Raw genomic sequence first — 20,425 nt, 5'->3', positions numbered from 1 at the left:
GACATAATACTGTATTAAATATTAAATCTATACATTTATTATAATATAACAAAGTAGAACTAATAAATATATATATATATTCTTTGCACAGGTAAGATACATATTTTATTAAACAATTTACAAAAATAACATTTGTAAAAGATAACAGTCATTTATTTTACTCACTTGTACATACAGAAGTGTAAGTGGCTTTTCACATGTACAGTTATGATTAAATTATTATAGATTTTCTAAGCTTCTATAATAGAAAATCGGCGAGTACAAAATGCTTTTTTGCAAGAGGTATTCCTTTAAAAGGTGAACTTTTGACACACGAATGATGTAAAATGTGATAAATTGCAGTGATGTTTGTTATAAACGTAATAAAATAAATCTTTTGCGTATTCTATAAAACTATGAGGTCTCTATTTTGAAGGAACTTCTCTAAATTCATCTATTTCAATATCATAGCTGTTACAGCAAAACTTGGATATTTACCAAATTTTGTAATAAATCGTGGGATCTGAGCGAAGATCATCATGTTTAAAAGCTACATATATACCTTTCTTCATATACATACATGTTCTTTCTCTCTTTTTTTTTTAATTATTACAAACTGATAGTTCTGAACTTTTTACATTCTTCCTTCATATCTATTGTACTTTTATTGGAAATTTATTATTGTCTACACTCTACATAATAATTATTAAAATAAAATAATTAAAAAATCAATTTATTTCCTTTCGCTCAGCCATTAAACATCACTTTATTCTGTACTAAACTGTACACCGCTATTTCTTGGAATAGATGATATACATATATACATAACTTATGTATACCATGTACAAAACGTTATCGAAATATGAACACTTATTCGATTATTCGAATGTGTAGGAATGTTTTATATTTAATAATATATTAAATCGGATTATAGAACTGATGCAACACCAGTGAATTAAATTCACTTTGCTCTATAAATTATATATTAAATAAAAATTTTTCTTAGAAAAATATATATTATGTAAACGAATTTCTATAGAATGCAACTGTAGCTTTCAATATATCAACCAACTGATAATACCAAAATGCCCTTAATATGATCCATTATTTTATTCGCATTTTTTCATTGACTAAAACCTTTCAATGTGATAGCGCATTAATATATCACAATTCAGAATAAATATACTTTTAGAATGTAATGCTACAAATATTTTATACAAATATAAATTGTATGTATTTATGAAAGCTACCTTTGCATAGATGCTCTCAAATATATAATTAAAAACATTTAATAACTTTCATGGCCAAAATCGGTTGAAAATGTCCATGAAGGAATCATATATCATGAATGTAATTCCAACATCTAAACATACTCTACTTAATCTCGGAAGAGTTCCCTTATAGAATGCACTTGGTCCTTCATTCTTCCATATTTGAATTGCACAGTCAACACTGTTTTTATATTTTGCAGCCTCCAACCCCTATAAAATCAGTCATATTAAATAATCATTTTCAGTAGAAAAAAATATATATCATGATTTAATAATAACTTTGAAAGTTCAAATTCATACCTGCATCTTAGTCTTAATAACATCAAGAGGAGTATTTCCAAAGACTGATACTGCACCAGCGCATGCACCAAATGCACCGACAATTAACTTTGGTATAACTACATCTTTGTCATCACCCTTATACAGATCCTTTAACAAGTTCATAACACAAAACCTGATGGCTTGATTCGATCCTTGCTTTAAGATTGTAGGTGTTAAACCTTGATATACGCCCCTGAATCCTAAATAACAATGATTATGTACAAAATTTATGGTGTATTGTGGTAACACAGAATTCAGAATTGTGTTATTTATTTATGCTTTGCATTTTGCATTATCAGACATTTGTTCTACAGGATGAGGCAATAACTATTGCAATTACTCCAAAAGTATGATAGTAGTAGAATAGTTTTGGGGTTGTAGTGTGGCAAGTTTATTTCGCCTTTTTTGTCATAAATGACCTTTGCAGACCTTTAAAACCTTCATGTTGCACCTTGTTGGATTCGTCTCAATGGCTGCTATCAGAGAACAGGTACGAAAACATAGCATTCTATTTAAAAAAAACAAAGCTGACCCAAAAGTGATTATCATACTTTTTGAGTTGTTGTAGGTGGCAATAGTTAGTACCTCACCCTGTATACCAGAGTAATATGGAAAATGTGTGTAACATGATACGACTGAATATCATGAAAGCTGGTATACTCTAGTTGCTGTGTTGTCACATGAGTGAATTGAGAACCATGTGTAATGAAACTTGACCTCCTTACAAAGACGATTAGCTTGATTATACATGCAATTGAAGACACATGTCTGCCGTTTTTATCCAGACGAAAAAGAAATAACTAGAATTTTAATTTCCACTTCTCTATATGATATCACAATCTATATAAAATTATTAATATTTAATATCAAACATTATTACTAGATTGCGGATTTTATGCATTTATGACAAAAATGGGCACGTGCAATTTAAAGCAGTGAACGAATTACGAAGACTTAAGGACATTGGTGTATTCATTTCTGCTTAATAAGGCAATAAAAAGAAGAAAGAAATTTGTATTTGGCTTCTGTGTCTTGCAATCAATGCAAACATTTCTTATTTTGCATAAAGATCTGCAGTCTAATTATTACGATATATTATACTACTTACCATGTTCTTTAACAATCATTCTTACTCCATGGAGGAAACCCCTGTATTTTGGCTTAGGAGATCGTTGATCGTTAATGAATTTTACTTTAATTGTCTCCATTGGGGTAACTACTAAAATAGCTTCCGACGTGCCAGCACATAATCCTGCTAAGAAGCTAGATTGAGTAGTAAGTTTGCCATTTTCGTCCATTAACAATCCCTTTACTGTTTCAAAAGAACCAAAACGTACTGCTGACTTAGGTATCGAGCCATAAACTAAGACTGCAAGGCCTCTGTAGAGGCCCAACACTCCACGGGTTTGTACAGTTTTCTTTACGCAATCCCATATTCCTGTATATTGTTTTGCTGCCCCAGATTTCCCATCAAGTTGCAATTGAGTTTTTACATATTCTGTCGGGTATGTAATGCATATTTCTATACCACCAGTAATTCCACCTAAAAAAATCCATATATTATGAATATATATAAAAATATATATGTGTATTCACATGAATATATGTATTATACATTAATAATTAATATTATGTATGAAAAACTTTTTTTACACACTTTGCAGTGGAAGAGAATCTTCTAATAATCATTATTCTATATATATTTGAACACGCGCAATACAGATATATGAAATATCACGTGTATTTAAAACTATAAGGATATCGAAACATGTGCCGTATAATCAAAAATACGTTTACTGTCTTTTCAAGGTTAAATTATTTCTCAACCTTTGAAACTATCACGCGTCACGCGTTTAACACGCTGACTCAAAGTTCATTTATCTCTCTTCCTCCGTTAACTTTATGCATTTGTACATCTCTCTCAATGGCGGCGAATAATGTTTACGCTTCACCGTTCTATTTTGACAAGTGGTAAAGGATAGCAAGCACGCGGCATTAACAGGTTGACTAATCCGAGTATAGTGTTAAATGAAAAAGCAAAACAACGAAACAACAAATAAAATAACATACCAGCGATTATTCCCTTTAAGCCAATATTACCGGTGGCGGCAGCCGCTGCGACTCCAGAATCTTTGAGCCAAGGTCTACGGGGAAAAGGATTATTAAATGTTGACATCTTGTCCGGTTCTTGTAATGATTTACGTATTAACAAATGGAAATCCATTTTCCAGATTTCGATCTGAATGTTCGTAACCTTGTCCCGTTAGATGTCGATTCTGGACTGAATCGACTAATATCCGCCTGCTTCAATGCGCGTACCAATGTCCCCCTTCCTCAAAGAATTTCTTTTACTCGCGCGTTATTCGCCGAATGTTGAAAATTATGCTTTAACATTAGAATGCTAAAGATATTCGAAGGATCCATAATGAACGCAACAAAACATTTGTAAAATTTCTATCTTATGTAAATATTATCTAAGTCTTGTGATATCGAATAAAAGTATTTACATTTTATTATTTAATCAATCAGATAATAAAACACTTTTCTCTTTTTAGGTAACAGTTATCTTTGTTATCTTGTTCTTTTTTTATAGTAAAGCACATTCTTTCGACGCGCGTACGTTTTTTAATGCGTACTAAAAATAGATAAACTTATTTCATGTTTGAAAGCTGGTGTATTTGCGTGGTTGGGTAGAAACAAAATTGACATAAAATTACGGCTTATTTTATTATAATCTGTTTAAGTTTAAATTTGGTTAAATTTCGGTGGAACTTTCTAACATTGTCAGATTGAAAGGAATTATAAATCTCTTATCATCACTCTTGACTATCTCATTGTATTATCATATAGTGTGACTTGTGTTTCATAAGCGATTGGGGTATAGTACATTATCAGGAACTTTTTTACTTCCTATATTATGTAATGGTAATAACGAATACAACTGTGCAAATAAGAATTCACAAAATAAACCCACATGGATAAATTTTCACATTAATCAGTGGCATTTGTATTTTAGTATATGTATAAATATTTATTAGAATGAGCTTTATTCTTTTTTCTAAATCTTAACACATAAAAATTATATTATGTATATATATAGTTTTAAAAAAGTCTTAAATGGGCAAAGAGAATGAAAGTCCTGAGCAAAACTACTCAGTGAAATGTTTGATGATATTTTCTGTTGTTTCTTATTACCATTGTAATTTACATGTTTTACCATCCAGGTGTTGTGTTTGCTAATCGTCTCATTCGTCTAAAATAAAAAGAAAAATATTGTAATTAACTGTTAAGTTAAGTTTTTACAGAAAACGTAGCGTAATAATACTTACCTCGTATTTCGATCTTGGTCACGTATTTTTTTCTCCATTTCCGCATCTGTTAATGTCTCTAGGAACGGTGCCCATTGATCCGCTTCTGACGGAGGTCTGAAAGGTACTTCTACTGTAGGTAAAGGGGCTTCAGAAAATGCATACGTTCTTTGGTGCCACGACAGCTGTCCTCGAACACTAAAGAAAAGTTTGTTCGTATCAAACTGAATAACAATAGTTTATGTTTAAATATACAGGGTGTGGGTGTCCCGCCTACAATGGATAACCGATTGGGAAATATTTCTACACGCAAAAGCGAGACGAAACTGAAGAATTCAATTTTTTCATTTGACGTTCCGTTTTCGGGTAAATCGTGTTTGAAAATTCAGCGAATACATGTGCTATTATGTATGTAGATAGGAATCGTCTGATGTGTCTGACCATGACCTACCGACTCTACCGCTTGCTATACTAAAGCACGTGACCCCGACGGATTTTTAAACTAGTTTTTCTCGAAGAGAATGCGTTAAACAAAAAAATGTTATTCTTTAGATTCGTCTCACTTTTGGGTCATTCTTCCCAAATCGATCACTTTTTGACGTCACCTTCGTCGATTTTGTTCTAAATGAAATGTGTTCTAGTCCATGTGAAATTAGAGGGGGTTTAAGTCGTCATTTTGCCGGTTTCGAATTTTTTTTAGGAATGACAGGCTTATGAAATTTGCAATTTTTGCCCATTTTGGCGAAAGCGAGCATCACTTAGGAATTTTTATCTCGGAACTGTTTGTCCGATTGAGCTACATTTTTTTTTGTTTTATTCGGAAAGGATTGGGGTATTATAAAATAATTTTTTCAACCTCGATAATTAACATTATAACGTCAAAAAAATGTGAACAAATTCTTTTTTTACGTTTTTTTTCGATGAGGGGCCAGACTGATTTAAATTATGAAAAAAATATGGTTATATTCTTTGAAGTTTCTCCTTCAAAATGAGCCTTTGAAAACGATGGCGATTGGAAAATTGGTGCTACAATGAGCTAGAAAAGGATACGGTCTACCCCCGTTTCAGGTAGAGGCGATTCGAGCGCACCGCTATTTGTTCGTATAGAGGTCGTCTATACCGCTGGTCTCACTCTTGGCCAACGACACCTTTTTAATCATAGCTTTATTTATAGATGTTAGTTTCTATACGAATTGTATATGTTCTGCAAAAAAGGTATTGTTGCTCGATGGCTATCATGAAAAAGTGGTGGTTTTAAGTGAGGCCCGTTTTCGCTAAAATGGGCAAAAATTGCAAATTTCAAAAGCCTGTCATTTCTAAAAAAATTCGAAACCGGCAAAAAACATATTTCATTTAGAACAAAATCGACGAGGGTGACGTTAAAAAGTGATCGATTTGGCATGGAACGACCCTTTTGCATGTAGAATCACTTCCTAATCGGTTGTTAATTGTATGCGGGACACCCTGTATGTTATGAATACAGACCTGTATGCAATAGCAGTAACAAATTCTCCACCAAGACCTAATTCTGCGCAAAGTTTCATTGCAAATTTTTCAGGATTGTTTTCTTTTTCAGACATATCCCATTCTACTTGGTCTACTAAAGATGTATTGCCCACATGTATATTTAATTTAATTATAACTCTCTGATCGCATTGATCCTCAAGAATTGTTTCCTGAGGAAAAGCTTCTATTTGTTGTCTTATAGCTTGAGCGATAGCTGGTACAAAAGTGAGAGGATTTAAATCTAAGTCATCGCATAATACTTCTGCAAATTGTTCTGGTGTTATGAGACTCTCTAAAAAAAAAAGTATTGGTTCTTAACATGTGTGTTTGAACATTATTATAGATACATTCTGGTATTAGCACTAGAACTACGGGACCCGTTAAAATGTTTAAGTCTACAATTATTGACATTCAATTTAATTGTATGGGAACATATTATAATGGAGATTGCTAAAAATCTGAATGAATACACTCTTGTTATAAAATGATATAAAATAGTCAGTTTCAGTGCTCCGTAGGTCTAGTCTTAACCAAATTATACGAATGAATATACCATTTTTATTCCATGTAAATGTATCTCTTAACTTTTGACCTTCAATTTCCATGTCTAAACGAATCGGTACTAACATTTCTTGTTGTGCCGCATTCTCCAGGTTTGCTGATGGATCAGTATCGTCGAAACTAGAAAAATAATTTATATTTTTAATATAGCATGTTAATTAAAATATGTACTAGTAAAAACATGTATTACTAAAACACTTACCATAAAGGAAACGTTCTAACTTTTTTATTGTGTACTCTATTACGGTTGATCGGTGTGGCTTGAGGCACAGCATCTAGGTGTGAACTATTCGGTAAACTAGGCACCCATGGCATCGATTTCTTCGACTTTCCTTCTCTAGGGGCTGGAGGTTCTGTCGAATGTACCGACACAGCTTTATATTTGTCATCGTTGCCTTCGATAATATCTTCGACTTCACTGGCTCTTAGAAGGGACACGCTGGATGCGAGTACATGCTGACTTAACCCAAGTTCAACTAGCTTTTTACGTTCGTCATTCGTAATGGATCTTCTGAACATTCCAGGATAACGTTTATATAATGACCCTCGAAACAGGCGCAAATAATTGCCCACTTCCGATCCAATACAATAATATTCTCCATTTTCTTCTACTTGGAAGCTTATAGGCTTATCACCGTACGTACGTAAAGCCATCTTTATATGTCCTATAGAAGTATACAATAGCAATAAAAATATGTTCAGAATACCATATAAAAAGTTGCTTCATGTATAGCATGCCATGAGACGCCACTAAAAATGGCTGTACCATTATTTAAAATATTGTTTATATTATTAGATATGACGGTATCTAATCAATTACTAAACATTTAAGTATTGTATGAAATATTATACCAATTTCATATGCATAAAATTTCAAAAATCATAGGGAGTGGAAATATTCTAGATCGGAAGAAATGTTTGGTTAATAGAAATAAAATCCTAAATATAATATAAAATAAAACAGAAGAAAATGTTTAAGTTATTACAACGTCTAAACAGTTCCGAAGTTAAATAATAAGATTATAACCAAAGAACGCAATACAATTCATTTTTGTGTTGTTCACAATGCAATCCATACTTTGTGTATCATCATTAGTAATGGTTATTTATTTCGTTTACTTACTTGTTTTGCCGGTTACTTATCAATCTCATCTGTCACACATTTATTAATATTGGCATGGACGCAGTACGAAGCATTTTATGCTTCAAAGCATACACTATGTTTTCGTTCCACCGAATAATATTTCAGTAAAACTATATATGCAACACTCGTATCGGATATTTATATAGATGAAGCTTACCTCCAAATTGAAATAACCAATCGTTTAAATATTTTGTTGATTATTGCTTAGCCGGATACAAGAATAATAATTTGAAAGCTAAATATTTATGTGCCATCGGCGCTCAAAGAATCGGTTTGGTACTGTACTGTACACTGTACACTAAATATACCAATATACCAGACTATACTACACTACAATACATGTATGTCATGTACAGTCATGTATAGTACACTGCACATATTCTGTATACGCATATATGTATATGTTGGTATATGTGTACATATATACTGGTACATAGTACTTTATAATTGAATATAAATATATAATAAATAAACATAAATTGTCAGTATATTGAATGTACGAAATGAATATACATTGACATTTTTGTATATACTTGACATTTCCCTAAACATCCCTAGGAAATTTTATCTGCTCTTTCTTCCCCCAACAATTATTCCGGAATGTGGTAACTGGTAACAAGACAAAGGGGGTGGGAATAATAAACGTTAGGCGTGTCGGCGTCTGTTTTTTTAATATATTTTCATAGAAAATTATATTGATAAAGCGATTGATAAAGTCGTACTTAGTTCTGAACAATATGATTTCAACTTTTTTGAAAAATTAATTACGTATCTTAAAATGTCGGCTGTGCAAAAAATTTTATGCACGGAGAATGCCCTTAAGATTCTTCATCCATAGCGTATCATTTGATAATTCGACAAAGTTCCGACTCTGCGATTGTGATATAGCACTAAAGTATATGTGCCTGGCGTTCGGATACGAGTGGAAGAGGGTATGTTCTTATGGGGTAGCTCGAGGGCGGTAACCTTTGCCGGGGAATGGAGACTGAGAGCGTAAAATCGGGGGCTAGCGAGCATAGCCATAGCCATCATAGCAGGACTTCTCAAAAACATCATAGAACTCATAGTTCTAAATCTCATCACAGACAACATTCTCATAGAAGTACCAGGTATTTGAATTTCATGACCGAATGTCATTATGTAATAATGACAAAACTTCTAGCTATAAATTCTCTGTCTCTTTTGATATTAATATTCTCTTTAAAAGGACCAGTCGCAGTCAAAGGAAGGAAAGACATCATTTAGATACAAGCGAAATGGCTCCTTTTCAAACAACTGTTAACGTAAGAGGCGATAGCGTGGATAATTTGGGTCAAGAAGTTATCGAAGTACAGATATTACCCCAAGATGAGAACTGGGGTGAAAATACTACCGCTGTCACTGGAAATACTTCCGACAGATCGGAGTCAACCGAAGATGTGAGCCATTGGCCACACGAAAACGATGGATCGTTTAGTTCCTGTAATCGATTTGTGGGTCCTGTTATAGCGATGATAATTGGATTAAGCGCCTTTCTTAGCCCTGTAGCAATGGTTATACTGCCAAAAGTAGGATTTTTTCCTGATTCTACGACTGTACTAACAATGCAACAAAAGCTTCAATTGCTATCGTGTAATGCAGAATGTAAAGGCCAATTGTTAGGTTTAGCCTTTAAGTTGGTGCTACTAGGTATTGGGAGTTGGGCTGTGTTTTTACGTTCACGAAATGCTACTATGCCTCGTATATTCTTATTCAGAGCTGGAGTGTTACTTCTTACCACATTGTGCATTTGTACTTATTGGCTATTTTATGTTGTTCAGGTATGTAATTTCGTCGAACGTACCTACATTTCTTTTCGATTACAATATCGATGTACTATTATTAATTTCAGGTCACAGAGAGTGCTAAGACTGCTGCTAACGGTGAAATAACAGAGTACAAAAATTTAGTAAATTACGCCGGTACTCTTGCAGATACTTTACTGTTCATACATTATATCGCGATATTACTTATTGAAATCCGCCATCAACAACCTGTGTTTTATCTTAAGGTATGTTGGTTTAATTTTTATACAGGGTAGTTCACCAGATATTACCATGAAGAATGTTTATATAAGGTTGAATGGTTTCAAGAGATGCATACTTTGGTGTTGTGAGTTTTTTTGTAGGTGGACACGTAGAAGAGATATGAAGATCATCAGTATTTTTTTAAATGGGATCGTATGTTTTTTCCTGCACCAATCGATGAAGCTCATATTCTCTACAAAAGAGTATGCGACGGCTACATGCTCAGAATAATGCAAATTATGCCTCGTAAACATAAAAATAGGACTTTTCAGGGCAATCGCGGCCTAGATTGATCTTATATCTAACGCTTTTGACTACTGAATAGCTCCATCTTGCAATCCTGGAAACGAGTCTACCCCCTTATTGCATTTCTTGTTATTCTCGCATAATGTGCAGGACAACCATCCTGTTGGAGCCACATTGTAAAATGTAAATAGTGCAGGAACGATCCCATTTTAAAAAATACTGACGACCTTCATATTTCTTCTACGCGTCCATGTACAAAAAAACTCACAACACCAAAGTATTCCTCAAAACCATTCAACCTTATACATATAAACATTCTCCGCTACGAATAATAATAATGACGAAAATCGAGGTGGTAGTATCTGATGAACCACCCTGTATAATACTCTTTACCTGTTTGAATACATTGTTTGTAACAACTTAATATTCAAGGTTGTAAGATCACCGGATGGTGTATCACGGTCTTACGCGATTGGACAGTTATCGATACAACGAGCAGCAGTATGGGTGTTAGAAAGGTATTATACAGAATTCCCAATCTACAATCCATATTTGGAACGACTGCCTGTATCTAAATCTGGCAGAAAACAGTCAAGCTTCAAGTTTTACGAAGTTGACGGTGGAGTCACTAGCGGTGTTCAGTCTCGAGGAGGTAGCGGTGATAGATCAGTAATGCCTACTCAAACTCGTCGTAGGGATTCTAGCCATAACGAACGTTTTTACGAAGAACATGATTACGAACGTAGAGTTAGAAAACGTAGAGCGAGATTAATCACTGCCGCTGAGGAAGCATTTGCACACATCAAGCGTTTACATTCAGAAGTAGAGTCAACTCCAAATCCTGGTCCTATGGATCCTATGGAAGCTGCACAAGCAGTATTTCCATCTATGGCGAGAGCGTTACAAAAGTATTTGAGAGTGACACGACAGCAGCCGCGTCATTCTGTAGAGTCTATTTTAAATCGACTTGCGCGGTGCTTAGCTCAAGATGCAGCACCGCGTGCATTTCTAGAACCGTTTTTTGTAACAAGTCCTGTTTTTTCAAATGAAAAAGAGAGACAAAAACGTTCACATCATTGGGCCTTAGTCTGCGAAGGCGAGTTACCATCGCGACCTCTTGCTAATGGTTGCGAATTTCAATTAAGACAAGGTGAAGTAGCTCTTTTATGTACAGCATATCATTTACCCCACTTTCATCTTACAGAACAACTTGCACATCCGAAATCTAACAAATTCTTATTGAGATTAAACTCTGAAACGTCGGTCTAGTAACGTTTTAAAGTTAACGAAATTTTTTTGAGATAATTTGCGATCAGATGCTTGTATTTTTATTGAATACAGAACTCATTAAGAACAAGTAGTTTTTTACTGTATATATAATATATATATATAATTGAGAAAACTCCAAAATAATAAGCTTGTAAGTATTGTGAATGAAATATAACTATAGCAAGCAAATAATACAAAAGCCTATATTGTTATATACATATATAGCAATGATAAAGTTTTTATTAGAGTATATTTTCAGATAAACAGAAATTTTGACCGCATCAAGATAGTTTTTTATAATGCTATCACAAAAAATGTTCCCATTAATGAAATTATTTATAGTTCTTTGCTATAAGCAATCGAAGGATGAATGGACAATGTAGTTCTTGCATTTACAGATTCGAATGATATACTCAACATTTATAGTAATTTATACTATGCACGCACACATTTATTTATTCAGTTATCTGTATATCATAAATCATAGAATCAAAATAAGCCTATCATATTCTATAGCAGTATTGCCTAAAAGTATTAGATTCTTAAGTACTTTTAGGAATATAAATATATGATAGAACAAAATGAAATTAATTTCGAATGACCCGTATGGTAGTTTTTTTTTTGTTCGAAATATACAAGCTATAAATGCTTCTTTGTTGTTAAAACAATAGTGTTCCAAAAGTGCATTAAAACTATTATACTTACAGCAACGATAACTATTATTATATACATATACTTAGGATCTATCATATACTAGGCTTTCATTTCATAAAATATTTTTTTATTTATTCTGAAATAGGAAAATCACTACATTCCTACGATCTATTTATACAACGTTCTATTTGTGCATATAAGAGTTTGCATCTATATGTATTGTATATAAAAAGACATATGGCATCCGTACTTTTTAAAAACAGTTAAACGACACAGTCTCTTCCATGACACTAGTTTTATTAAGTTTTTCTTATATTTTACATTTTTAATATATCATGTATAATTAATATTTTTATAATTCATACATTTGTTAATTTTTACAATACGTGTATAGCACCAATAACTTTGACCTTTACATACGTTGTCAAGATAATTTACCTGAGTCATCAAGACGTTTCAACTGTCGCTCGTTGTTCATTAAAAACTTACTAAGAAATAAAGACATCCATACTTTCACTTTAAAAGGGAAGTATTAAAATTAAAGTATTAAGGGTTAAAGAAATAACACTGTCACCACTTTGAAGAGAATCAGAGTCCCGACAACATATCATTATATTTCCTTCAGTAAAATTTTTCTAATAACATTTCATTGAACAACGAACAATGGCAATAATCTTTTCGAGGATATTTAGGAACGGTGTCCTTGAAAACATATGTGAAGCTCAAGGTTGTTATAGCTGAGTCTCTTTTTCTCAATATTTACCATAATAACTTTCAGTTGCTAAATATTTTAAGTACTTAAAAAAAATACTTACTATTCTTGAAGTATATGAGCAACATACAGATGTGATGAAAGATCTACTAAGGATTTACAACGCTTTAGAAATCATAATTGTATTAAATATGTTTATATAGTAAGCTAGACTAAAGAAACACTCTTTCACAGTAATATCGAAACTAGTTAAAAACATTGTATTCTTTATTATGACAACAAACATTGGTAAATAGTAGTTCTCCTTAAATTTTGATGAAATATCTTTTGTATTCTTTTATTTCTAGAGATGTGTTTATACTTTAAGAAATTTCTGTTGTGATTATGTTTTGATTTGCTCATTTCCACCAGTAGGCATAGTACCGTAGCAACTATTTTAAGTATTTAAATTGTTTAATAAATAATTTTATACATTCAAAAGTATTGAATGTATAAATTATGTATTAATTGAATGTAACCATTAATCTGATATTAATTTTTGTATGAGTTTTTTTGTATTAAATTGTTATTTTACATGTCATTTTACAAGGTTTATGGTATTTTACTGTATTTGTGACTGAATTTACTATTATAAATGTGTACAGTACGTCATAAGAATAATACACATCATAATATGTATGTATATATATGACATATTCAAAGTTTGAACATATAAATAAAAAACTGATCAGTATAACAGTGAAATTTGTGTTGCGCAGAGAAGTTATAATATTCTAGGTATTCTTATTTTTATTCTTTTTCACTCTGCTGATCAACCTTTCAATTCAAATGAGAAGAAGTGTAAATTGATCCATATATATATATGTCTAGGAAGTATTTAACATATCATAACTTGGTAATAAAAATATACACCAATTGCCTCTGCTTGTAACTGATTATTTAAGACTATAATAAGTTAAAAATGCTTATACTGTGAAGTATACAAAAATTTTCAATAACTTTATATTCTTGCAAGTGTTATAGGTAATGTTGCAGTTGTGAGTAGCTTTATCAACTACAAATTTTTTTTATTTATGTGTGGGCGTGACAAATATCTTAATTGGTAAATTAAATATGCATATTTAGTATAAACATAAATATTAAGTTTCTGACATTACTTCTGCATGCATTGTACTGCGATTCTTGTATTCTTTGTAGAATATAATATGTTAATAATAACTTTACTTTTTAAATTATTACCATACTTTGTAAAGAATTGTGCGCACAAGATAAATAAAATTCAAATAGTATAAGGAGAAACCTGAAAAATAAAAAAAGTAAAATTGTTACTTAAAGTTTTATTTATAAATCTCGTTTTACACAGTGTTTAGGATTCTTATATTATCTTTTAATGCCTGTAGCTTCTTTCCGCATCTACCGATTTTGATGAAATTTTCAGAATATGTATAATTGACACAGATCTACACAAAACGTATTTTTAAAATTTTCAATATATATCCACATAAAAAAATTGTGAAAACCAACTTTTAGTATTTTCTCTACAATTTCGACCAATTGCAATTTTTAAAAAAATTTCTTTTCACATCCTGTAGTAAACGAATAATTACTCTAGCTTCCAAAAAAAGTTCAAATCGCAAATAGTCCAATATTAAAAAAGTTATCGTTTTTTAGAGCGTCCGAATAATATATATATATATATGCGGTTATGATATAATACAAGGTATTTATACATGAAGAAAACAAACGAAACTTTTATTCTCTACATTTTATATATTTCCTTTTTCTCAAAATGTTTTTCAAAACAATTTTTCATTTCAGTTTTAAAAATATTTGAGATCAATCTTGGTATTTAATTTATTCACCCAATTTTTATAAATACACTATATACAATCTATTTAATAAATTCCATAAAATATCAACGTCAAGCATCAATTTCTATAATCAATGTCTATATATACATGTAAATCAATTCTTCAAGTAAATAGAAATTTCGCGCATCGCATGATACACACACATACATAGGACGTAGATTGGTTAATCTCGCGCGTGTAGAAGAAAGTAATGCGAAACTCCTAATATGGCTAGCGATAAAAAATCAGGAAAATCTGCCAAAGGCGCAAAATCTACTGCAGAAATACTGTCTGAATTTCAAATGCTACGCAATGAGCAACGAACAATGGCTAATAAATTATCAGAAATGGAGATGGAATTAAATGAACACAAGTATGAACTCCATAACCTATACTAACCACTTTTGTATTTTATAAACATAATCGTTTTTTAACATTAGAGATAAATGCCGACTAATCTTCAATAAATCTTAATTTAACAAAATTACAATTCAATTCTTACGATAAATAAAATTATAAATTCAAAAGTTTGTATCTATAAGTTGTATTAAGTTTAATGCGTTATAGAGATAAATGCAAAATTATAATGCAATTTTTACGGTAAATAAAATTATAAATTCAAAAGTTTGTATGTATAAGTTATATATTAAGTCTATAAGTTTAATGCGTCATAGAAATAATTTTTCAATATTACAAGAAAGCATTTGAAATTTTAGGATTGTAATTGACACGTTAAAGCATGTTGATCCAAAAAGGAAATGCTATAGACTAACAGGAGGTGTATTATGTGAACGCACTGTAGAAGATGTGATGCCTGCATTAGTAACAAATAAAGAACAGGTAAAGGTTTTTATTTCAAGATTTACCATTGTAGTACTTGAATAATATATATTTTGCGGTTTTCAGCTGATAAAAGTTATAGATGGTTTGAACGATCAGTTAACGAAGAAAGGAATTGAAATAAATGAATTTAAAGAAAAACATAATATTAGAATTAGGGGAGAACAGGATGTGCAACAGCAACAGCAAAATGAAGAACCAAAAGAAACAAAAAGAAGCACAGTCGTTGTTAATTCATTGTTAAGCAACTATGACTAAAATCAAACTTTCTGCTTTTAATATATGTCTCATTATGATCTAAATCCCGTTTTGGCATTTATTTTCACAGTTTTCTCAGATATCATTCTATCCATACAGTTATTCAATATTTAAACATACATGTATTTTCCATAAAAGGTATTTATTCATTCTTTATAAATTGTAGTATATAATTTTAATGAATTATTTCAGTCTTTGGAACCATTAACAGTCTCAACTTAATTTAGGATTACAAATTTTAAAATACAATACATAGTATATATAATGAATTTGTAATGATTATTTTTCTGAACGTTTCACATTTAAACAATGTAAGATTTTTACATGTTCAAAAGTATTAACCGAAAGTTATAATAAAGGAAAGATATACACTAAACAATATTCTTTCTTGCTAATTAATAAAATTCATATATAAAAAGCAAATATTTATACTTTTCTTACTAATTATTAAATGTTACATTATAAAATTACATTATGAAATATGGGAATGCAACATTATTATTACAAACATACACAGGAACTTTGTGTATTTACAGTTCGTTTGCAGATCACTTTGATAAAGATAAAAATACTTTTTTTCTTCAAGTTCTCTCTTTTATTTCAAAGAATAAAATTTGTTTAGACATGTAAGTATATCAAATACCTTAAATTACTTTGATTTGCATTTGACAAATTTCAAAATTGTTTTGAAATAATATTGTATTACCTTCGTTAATTGATAGTGCTAACAAATAAAAATATGATGATTACCAAAGTGCATTTGTAGTATAGTTTGTCTTCCGTCATAAGTATTGCATATCAAAATGGATAAAAATATGCATTCATTCTATAATTATAAATTGTCTATATGATATATATGTTTATGAATAATCTCTTTTAATTTTGTTTGAAATTAATTAAAAATGTGAAAGTGCGAACTATACTAATAGTAGTATGAATCAATTAGTAAGTATCAATTTCTTCATAAATTATATATGAATTAAAATTATTACAATTATCTGACAAGTATTTTGTAATAAATAAACAACCTATTATTGATAAAAGTTATTTTATGATACTCAATATTAAAAGGCAGCAAGCACTTAATGCAATACATTTTGTAAGTGCGAAGGCACATTTTTATATATTACGTAATTATTAATGTTCACGATTCCATCTCCACACAGTGGCATCATCACAAACACATAATAAAACTGAACCGTCTCTACTCAAACTTGTTTGACGTATGGCTGCAGTACATCTAGGATGGTGAAGCGAATAACATCGCGCTTGTCCAGGTTCATCAACCTCTAAATCCCATACATATGTTCTGCCAACTTGATTTCCTAAAGCTATTGTGCGTTGCGAGAAATCCATTGAAAATCTTATAAACCATATATCACATTCTTTAAATTCAAATCGATGTAAAACCGTAGCGCTCGTTTCTCCGTTACGTAGTTGAGAATCTTCAAGACGTCCTGGTTTCCAGCATACAATACAGTTTTCACAGGATTTGCTTAAAATGAAGTCACCGTACCATTTAACACAATCAACATAGTTGCGATGTACATCTCGAGTAGTGAAGTCTGGAAAATGCTGAAGTATGGAGTCAAAGGGTCTTCCGTTACGGCTAGGATTACAGTAATAGGATTGTTTTATTGCTTCTTGCATATCTGGTTTGTCTAATGACCATAATTTCAAAGCATGATCCATGCCACACGAAATGATTCGTTCCCCTTTCATATCGAAATCAGCGCTTAAGACTTCGTCTCTATGACCTTCGACTCCACCAAAAATTGCTATGCAGACGTCAGTTTTTATATTCCATAGTCTGAGAGCATGGTCCTTTGATGCCGAGAGCAATATATTTGGATCTTTAGGATGAATTTTTAATTCATTTATCGCATGACCATGTCCAATATAATGTTTAATACAAGTCATAGTTACAGGACTGATGACTCTAACAACACCACGCGATCCTGCCACTGCTAATAAAGGTTTTCCAGAGTCATCGTAAGTCCAAGTACAAGTATAAAAATTTTCTTCTGGATCAGGATCCGCATAGCACTGACGTAATCTAATGTTACCCCCTTCAGGACATTCATAAATGCTAACTCGATTACTTCCTACAGAAGCAAATATTAACGGTTCACCTTCTTTCAAATGATGATTGAATTGTACACCAAACAATGGTTGTCCATGATCTTCTTTAATACTGCAGCAGTATTTATAAAGAGGTTTGTCCGTACAAGACTTACATTTTGCAGTTTTACTTCTACGCCGACCTTTCCGTCTGTAACGTGCACTGCGTGTAGGTGTATCGCTACGATGTGTACCTGCTGTGGAATTACTACCAATGCTACATTCAGTTTCATCACTATCATTTTCACTGTCTTCTTGACTGGAGGCATATGCTTGACCTTTGTTGCTTGTCTTTTTCATTTCAGTATTAGATATACAACTTTAATGTATATTCAGAGCCCAATAATGGGAATTCCACTAGTAATACCTAGTGTAGCCTCCGTTAAGTTCAATATTCTATTGCCTAATTGAACACAACCCTGTGGTGTCTAAAAAGCAGAAAAGACAGTGCAATAAAAGTATAAATTAAAATATGTATAAATTAATAATAGGGAAGATTATAATGACTTACAGAAACGTTAGCAGATAAAAATCTAATATTATACTTGTTTCGTATCTCTGCTGATTTATGGGAAATCAATTCCATACTACTAAAAATTTCCTTGCAATTTACTAAGCATACTGCTCCATAAATTATATAATGTTCATCTATTAGGCTTATATTTGTTTCTACCTTAAATAAAAATTGATTTATATAGCAAAGATCATTGTTGTAAATTAATGAAATCTAAACTATTTAACCCAGTGTTTCCCAACATGGAACAATTTAATTGTTAACCCTTAGAAGTCGAATAGTGACTTTAAGGCGCCACTAAAAATTGCTAACCCTTTCAATACGAGCAGTGACTATAGTCACCCCACAGCCGATGCTCGTTGTATACGAACAGTGATTATAATTATCCAACATCTAATGCTCGCTGTACTGACAATGACTTTAGTCACCTGTTAGAATTTCTAATTAATTCTTAACTTTAGTAATGCAGAATATTTCTGTTATGTCAATGGTTACTGATTGTTTTATGAGTTACATTTATTTTATGATGCGATGCAATTTAAGTACGTCCACATTGAAATCGTATCAAAAGGGTTAAAATGGTTATATATTTACAATAGATTTAAAAATAGTTAACATAGGTTATACACTTACTTCGAATAAAGACTGGAACCTCCAATCAAATACAAAGATAATGAAATCTATTGTGATCTGAAATTGTAACTTTACTATTTCAGTAACAAATTCACACTGATGCACCACAATATTCCATTGTTTTATTTTTGCACTTTGGTGTAATCCTTCGGAAACTTTTTGACATAGATCTGCCGATCCTATAACCTGTAAGTAGTATTCAATATTATATTATTCAATTAAATGCTCAGATCTGAATCACTTCAAACATTAGCATAACCTACAAAATCAGATCCATAGTATTACTTTTAATATAATAGATACATGCAAAACCAATTATTATTTGTAATTTTACATAGTCACTAAAATCATTATATAGAAGATGTTATAAATTATACGACATGGAAAATGAATTAACACACAAGCATCATTGTACACTCTCGAAAATATAATACGATATTATTTCATCTTGAATTAAAAATATAGTAATTAACTTGCCACTTGTTTCTACGGAAATCAAACGATATATAATGATAATGTACAAAAAAGAAATCCAAGTATTATAAACGTACCAAGAAAGAAATTGAAGATCCATATCGGTGTTTACCGAACTTCGGAAGAATGCCCGCCATGTCACACACATCTTTATCTCGTTATAAAATAAAATTTGAAAGTTATATGGAAACAGAAACAGTGGCGTATCTACTACGGAGTAGTTGGAGCAAACTGCTCCAGACGCACAAATTATGAGGACGCAAAGTTAGAATGAGTGAAATAGAAACTTGTAAAAATATTTGAATAATCACATAAAAACAAGCTGCTCAACGTCGAAATAATTACATATATGTTTTTAAACTAAATGTTCAAAATAAATTTCGCGATACCTATTCCGAGGGACAAGAGGGCGCACCGATTCTATTTATAATTTTATATATATACTTGCTTCAGGGCGCTGGATATGTAGCTACGCCACTGAGCAGAAACTATATATGTATTATTTACAAATAGAACTTAGAATATGCTATTCCAATACAAACAGAGAATTCTCTGATACAGATTTTCTCTTTTACTCGTGACCACGGTGTATTATAGAGGTGTTTGGACTTCGGACTTCTCTCGGAAAGGTGTGATCACGGATGCACCGTGGGTGTGATATTTAGAGATTAGTTCTCTGGTCGCCGCCAGATGGAATACTAGTCATTTTTACAGTTTTC

At 31.6% G+C, this 20,425-nt stretch overlaps 5 protein-coding genes and 1 long non-coding RNA gene across 8 annotated transcripts; 2 read left to right on the top strand and 4 right to left on the bottom strand.

The window, feature by feature from the left end:
* Positions 1-126: 126 nt before the first annotated feature.
* Positions 127-3,949, bottom strand: Sea (mitochondrial citrate transporter scheggia). Its single transcript, XM_076420903.1, has 4 exons — positions 3,642-3,949; positions 2,680-3,114; positions 1,551-1,771; positions 127-1,460 (listed from the first exon to the last, which is right to left on the bottom strand). The coding sequence occupies exons 1-4, from the start codon at positions 3,793-3,795 to the stop codon at positions 1,278-1,280; spliced, it is 993 nt and encodes a 330-aa protein (XP_076277018.1). The 5' UTR covers positions 3,796-3,949; the 3' UTR covers positions 127-1,277.
* Positions 3,950-4,279: 330 nt separating this feature from the next.
* On the bottom strand, positions 4,280-8,400 carry Snr1 (SWI/SNF related, matrix associated, actin dependent regulator of chromatin, subfamily b, member 1). 3 transcript variants are annotated; one of them, XM_076420902.1, is made up of 7 exons: positions 8,070-8,394; positions 7,149-7,611; positions 6,939-7,066; positions 6,365-6,677; positions 4,901-5,077; positions 4,767-4,824; positions 4,280-4,514 (listed from the first exon to the last, which is right to left on the bottom strand). In XM_076420902.1, exons 2-6 carry the CDS (start codon positions 7,598-7,600, stop codon positions 4,785-4,787), a joined length of 1,110 nt encoding a protein of 369 aa, XP_076277017.1. In that variant the 5' UTR covers positions 7,601-7,611; positions 8,070-8,394; the 3' UTR covers positions 4,280-4,514; positions 4,767-4,784. The 3 variants fall into 3 exon arrangements, with proteins under 3 accessions (XP_076277017.1, XP_076277016.1, XP_076277015.1); XM_076420901.1 differs by having other exon boundaries at positions 4,280-4,824; positions 8,248-8,400; XM_076420900.1 differs by having other exon boundaries at positions 4,280-4,824.
* A 270-nt stretch (positions 8,401-8,670) lies between these two features.
* Positions 8,671-14,339, top strand: Vang (Strabismus domain-containing protein Vang). Its single transcript, XM_076420897.1, has 4 exons — positions 8,671-9,199; positions 9,298-9,889; positions 9,961-10,119; positions 10,814-14,339. Exons 1-4 carry the CDS (start codon positions 9,069-9,071, stop codon positions 11,648-11,650), a joined length of 1,719 nt encoding a protein of 572 aa, XP_076277012.1. The 5' UTR covers positions 8,671-9,068; the 3' UTR covers positions 11,651-14,339.
* Positions 14,340-15,028: 689 nt separating this feature from the next.
* On the top strand, positions 15,029-16,008 carry Pfdn2 (prefoldin 2). Its single transcript, XM_076420908.1, has 3 exons — positions 15,029-15,239; positions 15,583-15,706; positions 15,773-16,008. Exons 1-3 carry the CDS (start codon positions 15,094-15,096, stop codon positions 15,962-15,964), a joined length of 462 nt encoding a protein of 153 aa, XP_076277023.1. The 5' UTR covers positions 15,029-15,093; the 3' UTR covers positions 15,965-16,008.
* Positions 16,009-16,089: 81 nt separating this feature from the next.
* On the bottom strand, positions 16,090-18,741 carry LOC143207441 (polycomb protein EED). Its single transcript, XM_076420899.1, has 2 exons — positions 18,597-18,741; positions 16,090-18,513 (listed from the first exon to the last, which is right to left on the bottom strand). Exon 2 carries the CDS (start codon positions 18,383-18,385, stop codon positions 17,102-17,104), a length of 1,284 nt encoding a protein of 427 aa, XP_076277014.1. The 5' UTR covers positions 18,386-18,513; positions 18,597-18,741; the 3' UTR covers positions 16,090-17,101.
* Positions 18,742-19,231: 490 nt separating this feature from the next.
* LOC143207447 (uncharacterized) lies at positions 19,232-19,774 on the bottom strand. The gene is made up of 2 exons (XR_013008672.1): positions 19,496-19,774; positions 19,232-19,418 (listed from the first exon to the last, which is right to left on the bottom strand). It is a non-coding gene; the product is annotated as an uncharacterized LOC143207447 (long non-coding RNA).
* Positions 19,775-20,425: the final 651 nt, after the last annotated feature.

The sequence above is a fragment of the Lasioglossum baleicum genome, chromosome 3 (assembly GCF_051020765.1).
Source record: "Lasioglossum baleicum chromosome 3, iyLasBale1, whole genome shotgun sequence".
Lineage (NCBI taxonomy): Eukaryota > Metazoa > Arthropoda > Insecta > Hymenoptera > Halictidae > Lasioglossum > Lasioglossum baleicum.
The sequence above is the reverse complement of the archived record's forward strand: the minus strand, read 5'-3'. Positions and strand labels throughout refer to the sequence as shown.

Coding starts and splice junctions, on each gene's coding strand:
- Vang (XM_076420897.1), top strand. CDS start 9,069: ATGGAGACTGAGAGCGTAAAATCGGGGGCTAGCGAGCATAGCCATAGC. Junction 9,200..9,297: donor CATTCTCATAGAAGTACCAG/GTATTTGAATTT, acceptor TCTCTTTAAAAG/GACCAGTCGCAGTCAAAGGA. Junction 10,120..10,813: donor AACCTGTGTTTTATCTTAAG/GTATGTTGGTTT, acceptor TTAATATTCAAG/GTTGTAAGATCACCGGATGG.
- Snr1 (XM_076420901.1), bottom strand. CDS start 7,600: ATGGCTTTACGTACGTACGGTGATAAGCCTATAAGCTTCCAAGTAGAA. Junction 6,678..6,938: donor ATTTACATGGAATAAAAATG/GTATATTCATTC, acceptor TTTTTTTTTTAG/AGAGTCTCATAACACCAGAA. Junction 5,078..6,364: donor GTTACTGCTATTGCATACAG/GTCTGTATTCAT, acceptor ACTTTTCTTTAG/TGTTCGAGGACAGCTGTCGT.
- LOC143207441 (XM_076420899.1), bottom strand. CDS start 18,385: ATGAAAAAGACAAGCAACAAAGGTCAAGCATATGCCTCCAGTCAAGAA.
- Pfdn2 (XM_076420908.1), top strand. CDS start 15,094: ATGGCTAGCGATAAAAAATCAGGAAAATCTGCCAAAGGCGCAAAATCT. Junction 15,240..15,582: donor ATGGAATTAAATGAACACAA/GTATGAACTCCA, acceptor TTGAAATTTTAG/GATTGTAATTGACACGTTAA. Junction 15,707..15,772: donor TAGTAACAAATAAAGAACAG/GTAAAGGTTTTT, acceptor TGCGGTTTTCAG/CTGATAAAAGTTATAGATGG.
- Sea (XM_076420903.1), bottom strand. CDS start 3,795: ATGGATTTCCATTTGTTAATACGTAAATCATTACAAGAACCGGACAAG. Junction 3,115..3,641: donor CTTAAAGGGAATAATCGCTG/GTATGTTATTTT, acceptor GGATTTTTTTAG/GTGGAATTACTGGTGGTATA. Junction 1,461..1,550: donor TTATTAAGACTAAGATGCAG/GTATGAATTTGA, acceptor CTGATTTTATAG/GGGTTGGAGGCTGCAAAATA.